The sequence below is a fragment of the Sardina pilchardus genome, chromosome 19 (assembly GCF_963854185.1).
Source record: "Sardina pilchardus chromosome 19, fSarPil1.1, whole genome shotgun sequence".
NCBI classification, from domain to species: Eukaryota; Metazoa; Chordata; class Actinopteri; order Clupeiformes; family Clupeidae; genus Sardina; species Sardina pilchardus.
This window is the reverse complement of record NC_085012.1, coordinates 21,025,640-21,031,639: the sequence shown is the minus strand read 5'-3', so window position 1 is coordinate 21,031,639 and position 6,000 is coordinate 21,025,640. Positions and strand designations below refer to the sequence as shown.

Here is a 6,000-nt window from a genome sequence, read left to right as displayed (position 1 = left end):
TATCCTGCTGATGCTGCTCTAGGACCACTCTGATGGTGTGTGTGTGTGTGTGTGTGTGTGTGTGTGTGTGTGTGTGTGTGTGTGTGTGTGTGTGAATGCATGCATGCATGCGTGTGTGCATCTGTCCGTGTGTGTGTGTGTGTGTGTGTGTGTGTGTGTATGCATGCATGCGTGTGTGTGTGTGTGTGTGTGTGTGTGTGTGTGTGTGTGTGTAGGCATGCATGCGTGTGTGTGTGTGTGTGTGTGTGTGTGTGTGTGTGTGTGTGTGTGTGAGTGTGTGTGAAGGTCCTGAGTTGCTCCTGTCAGCAGTGTGTTAGACCTCAGCGTATTTCTGACAGCTCTGGTCAGCACTGTTAGATGTCCACTCTCTCAGGGTCAGCGCGCAGCAATGAGGTTGACCTTGTGTTGGGTGATACCGCAGACTGCTTTCCCTGCTAAGATGACCTGGTGTGTTTTTTTTGTTGTTGTTGATTCCAGGACATCTTGATTGATGCCCTTATTGAATCGATTCTGAGTTTGACCTTCTTTCAGGTTTTTTTCCAGGATGACATGACCTCACACGTTTTTTTTTTTTTTGTTTTTTTTAAACATCCAGGAGTTTATTGATGTGCTTATTGGGTGGGTCTGGGTTTGACCTGATGTTATGTGATACCAGAGTCCATTTGAAGTCCAGGGAGATATGACCCTGTGGTGGATTTATTGGCATGTGTATCGATCCGAGTTTGGCCTGATGCTGTTAAGATCTCAGTGCCAGCTTTAGTAGTTTTGGTCAGAACCGGGCCAGTGGCGCTTTACTGGAGTGACTTTGAGTTGATATCATGTGATAGCAGGTCCTTTTCCATAAGAATTAGTTGCCTTTGCCAAGCAAGTGAATGTGCATTGCTTCCTTCAGGGAGTCACTGTGTACTACTGGTCTGTGAAACCAATCGTTTGTCATTTGATTCCATAGCAGACTTTAGAATAATGTGCTCAAATGAAGATTTGTGTGTGCTGATCACCTGATGTCATCCCAAGGTTAATATTCTTGGAGAGGATTGACCTGACCTGGTGTTTGTGTGTGTGTGTGTGTGTGTGTGTGTGTGTGTGTGTGTGTGTGTGTGTGTGTGTGTGTGTGTGTGTGTGTGTGTGTGTTTGCGTCTCTCTCCAGGGTCGGTGTACCGGGACGAGTTTGACCTGGCCATCCTGAAGCTGCAGGAGGAGAACCGTCTGGAGATCCTCAAGCGGAAGTGGTGGGACGGAGGCAAGTGTCCAAAGGAGGAGGACCATCGAGCCAAAGGTCAGTGACCTATGACCCCTACTCCAGCCTGGTGGTGGGAGTGCAGAATTGACAAGTTACTTGAAAGTTATACGTGAAAGCTTCTCTCTCTCTCTCTCTCTCTCTCTCTCTCTCTCTCTCTCTCTCTCTCTCTCTCTCTCTCTCTCTCTCTCTCTCTCTCTCTCTCTCTCTCTCTCTCTCTCTATCAATTCAATTTGATTCAAGGTTGCTTTATTAGCAGTGTTGCCAAAGCACAAGTAGAACAGCAAAACAAAACTATTCAAAACAAACTCTATCTCCATCTCTATCTCTCTCACTCACTCACTCACTCACTCACTCACTCACTCACTCACACACACACACACACACACACACACACACACACACACACACACACACACACACACACACACACACACACACACACACACACACACACACACACACACACATACACTCTCTCACTCTCTCTCTCCCTCTCTCTCTCTCTCATACCCACACACAAACACACACACGATGTGATGGAGCTGTGCTGTGTGAGTGGATCTGGAGCACTCTGCTGGGCTTGGTGCAGTAGAGCCCAGATGCGCTGTGCTGTTAGGGGCCTACTGTACTTGGGCTGCCTGGCCTTTGTGTCTGTCTGCTATTGCTCTCTAATCCTCTTGCTCTCCTCCTGTCTCAATATATCTATCTGTTTGTCTGCCCCTTTGTCTGTCTGTCTTTCCATCGTATTGTCTTCTCTTCTCTCCTTGTCCCTTGCTCATTATCCCTCCTCTCTCGATCCCTTCCTCGTCGTTCCTCCTCACTTCTGTATCTTCCCACCTCACCACTCTCTCTCGTACATCCCTCTCTCTATCCATCTATCTATCCCTCTCTCTCCATCTTCTCTTTCTCACTCTCTCCCTCTTCCTTTCTATTATCCCTCTATCTATCTCTCCTTTACTTCTCCATCTCCCCCTCCCTTTTGCCCTTCTCTCCCTCCCTCTCTCTCTCTCTCTGTCTTCTCCATCTCTTTCACTGTTCTTCTCTCTATCCCTCTCTCTTTTTCTCCTTTACCTCTCCATCTCTCCCCCTCTCCCCCTCCACCCCCTCTCTCTCTCCCTCCCTCTCTGTCTTCTCCATCTCTTTCCCTGCTCTTCCCTTTCTCCCCCTCTCTTTTTCATCCTTGACCTCTTCACCTCCATCTCCTTCTCTCTCTCCCTCTCTCTCCCTCTCTCTCCCTCTCTCCTTCCCTCTCTGTCTTCTCCATCTCTTTCACTGCTCTTCCCTTTCTCCCCCTCTCTTTGTCATCCTTTACCTCTTCACCTCCATCTCCTTCTCTCTCTCTCTCCTCTCTCTCCCTCCCTCTCTGGCTTCTCCATCTCTTTCACTGCTCTTCCCTTTCTGCCCCTCTCTTTCTTATCCTTTACCTCTTCACCTCCATCTCCTTCTCTCTCTCCCTCTCTCCCTCTCTCCCTCCCTCTCTGTCTTCTCCATCTCTTTCACTGCTCTTCCCTTTCTGCCCCTCTCTTTCTCATCCTGTACCTCTTCACCTCCATCTCTCTCTCTCTCTCTCTCTCCCTCTCTCTCTCCCTCTCCCTCTCTCCCTCCCTCTCTCTCTCCGTCTCCATGGTGCAGGGCTGGGCATGGAGAACATCGGCGGGATCTTCGTGGTGCTGGTGTGTGGCTTGCTGGTGGCCATCTTCATGGCCGTGCTGGAGTTTGTGTGGATGCTGCGCCGCATGCCGGGCACTGAGGTGAGAGACGCCTACCTAACCTGCGTCTGCTTTGTGTCCCTCTGTCCCAGCGCCACCGGGGGGCGCTCGCGCTCCCGCTCCCTGTCCTACCCCCGCCCCCGTCCCCACCCCCGCCTCCAATTCCACTCCCACCGACACAGGAGGATGTGAGGAGGAGGAGGAGGAGGAAGAGGAGCAAAGGGTGGGGGGTATATATATATATTTATATATATATACACCGCCTCCCCGCCCCCCCTCCTCTCTCTGTCAGCCTTGACCAGCCAACCTAGACACCTTAAAGCACAAAGACAAAAGAGAAAAAAACCTTCAAAGAGAATACCTCGCATACCTGATGCTAACGATGCCTAAGTAGGCCTGTCTAGACTGTCATCACAGGTGGCTTTTGCTTTTGTTTGTTAAGTATGTGTCTTTGCGTGTTGTTGTGTTTCGTAGAGAGGTTCCACCTTCCGCCCAGGGAACCTCGCTGCATTTGGAACATGAATGTTGATATGAATGATGGTGCATATTTCTTATGTATTTTACTCATAGTGTCTTGTTTTTTATATGATATAGCCTATATAGTATCGCTGATGTTTCAAAGAGGATTGTCTTTCTAAAACACTGTGATTTTTTGCTAATAAATAAACCTTGAGCATGTCCCAGTCAAACTGTGTAGCTAATGTGGTCATTTCCGGGGCGGGGAATACAATAACTGGGTGTCCATTTGTGCTGTGTCCATTTGTGTGTGTTGTTGTGTGTGTGTTCTGTATCTTGTGTGTTTCACATCATCTGTGGTGTTGTTCACATGTCTAAAGTATGTCACTTTCTCAGTCACTATCACACTGTTTTGTGTGTGTGTGTGTGTGTGTGTGTGTGTGTGTGTGTGTGTGTGCGCGTGTGTGCGTGTGTTTGTGTCTGTGTCTGTGTATCTGTGTGTGTACCTGTGTATGTGTGAATCTGTGTGTTTGCGTTCATGTGTGTATATACAGTATGTGTGTGAAAGAGTGTGATAGCTTGTGTACATTGTGTACATTGAATTCTCTTGTCCAGTTTAGCCTTCAAAGGGCCTGTGTGGCATTGGAGCTGCTGCTGCCTGTTAGATGGCATTACAGCAGTCAGACAGACAGGCAGCAGTCAGACAGACAGACAGCAGTCAGACAGACAGGCAGCAGTCAGGCAGACAGACAGGAGTCAGACAGACAGGCAGCGAGTGCAGTGTAGCTCCCTGATGCAGCCCTAATTGCTCTGTGCTTTGTGTGATTAGTGCCTCACTCTATGTGTGTGTGTGTGTGTGTGTGTGTGTGTGTGTGTGTGTGTGTGTGTGTGTGTGTGTGTGTGTGTGTGTGTGTGTGTGTGTGTGTGTGTGTGTGTGTGTGTGTGTGTGTGTGTGTGTGTGTGTGTGTGTGCGCGTGTGTGTGCGTGTGTGTGCGTGTGTGTGCGTGTGTGATTAACGTCGTGCTCTTTGTACTCGCGCGCTCCCCTCTCTGACTCGTCCGAGTCCGCGCTGTCACTTTGATTTCCCCTGCCGCAGTGAAGCCTCGCCAATTCACACTCCGCTCTGCAGGGACATGGCACACTCACACTCACACACACACACACACTCACACACACACATGAAGCAAAGAGCAGCGCAGCGCATACCAATCATATCAGCCGTCTGCCACCAGCCTATCACACAGGCCGTGCAGGCAGAGTTGCGTCAGTGTGCAGCTCTCGCTGTCCTCACACCAGAGTAATGCGACAGGGACACAGAGAGAGAGAGAGAGAGAGAGAGAGAGAGAGAGAGAGAGAGAGAGAGAGGGGGATAAAGACAAAGATGGGGGATGGGGGGACATTGCTGGATTGGACGCCGCTTGGGTCGTTATGTGGTAACGAACCCTCAAGAGCGTAAAGTCGTCATCGGGCAGCAGATGTTGCGGTTGGGGACTTCTGGTCATTTGGTGTGGCAGCACCTGAAGAGCATATCTCAAATCAAACTCTTCTTTTGTCAAGCGGAACTTAGTCATTAAACATTTCCATTTATCAGATTCATCTTTTCAGATTTCCAAAATAATTTGTTTAAAGAGTAAATAAATAAGCATGGTAATAAATAAATCAGTTCAGTCTTACAGTGATTATTCAGACATGTCTTGTTCTGAACAAGCTTCCATGAAACGGGAGATAATTCCTGAGACAGATGTTCTCTCAGATGTTGTTTGAGTTTAGTTATTAGCAGCTTTATCCACCGAATACGTCTCCATTCAAGAAAAACACTTTATTAATTCACTTCCAAAAACCGAAATATGTCTCCAGTTTTACCTCTTATAACCCCAGCTAAATAATTAGTCTATAACCCCCACGGGTATGGTGGTATGTGTTTATTTCTCCTGACTTTTCTCAGTCTTGCTGTGCTCTATAAACTTCTCAACTCTGAACCATAGAACCATGTTTTGTGGAGAACTTCTAAAATTCTAAAAATGAAAGTGTGTCTCTGTACTGTATGTCCATGCACATGAAAGATGTGGTAGTGACCTTGATGTTATTCTTTGGTGTGGAGGAGAAGACAGCATGCAGTGTGTTCAGTGCAGTGTATCAGTGAGACTCCTGGCCTCTGTTTTCTCTCTCCCTCTCTCTCTCTCTCTTCCTGTCCCTCCGCACTCTTTCTTTCTTCCCTTTCTGGCATACTAACTCTATCCCCCTCTTCTGTCTTTAATCTCTTCTCTCTCCCTCTCTGTTGCTTACTTGCTCTCTCCACCTCTCTGTCTTTCTCTCCCTCCTCTCTCTCTGTCTTTTATCTCCTTATTCTCTCCATCTCCTCTTCTCTCCTCCTTACCTCCCTCCCAACTTTCACCTCTCTCTCTTCCCCTATTCTCTCTATCTTGTCTCTCCTCTCTTATTCTCTCTCCCTCTCCTCTTCTCTCCTCCTTACCTCCCTCCCTCCTTTCATCTCTCTCTCCCTCTCTCTCCTATCTCCCTCCTGTCTGTCTCTTTCTCTCTCTCTCTCTGTCTGTCTCTCCCTCCCTCCTTCCTTCCTTCTCTCTCTCTCTCTCT

The 6,000-nt window shown here is 48.2% G+C and overlaps 1 protein-coding gene across 1 annotated transcript in view; it reads left to right on the top strand.

The window, feature by feature from the left end:
- Window positions 1-6,000, top strand: part of grik4 (glutamate receptor, ionotropic, kainate 4) — a 150,038-nt gene that overhangs the window by 143,593 nt on the left and 445 nt on the right. Inside the window, 2 exon segments of the mRNA XM_062520910.1 lie at window positions 1,148-1,276; window positions 2,873-2,991. Coding sequence (XP_062376894.1) covers window positions 1,148-1,276; window positions 2,873-2,991 — 248 coding nt within the window.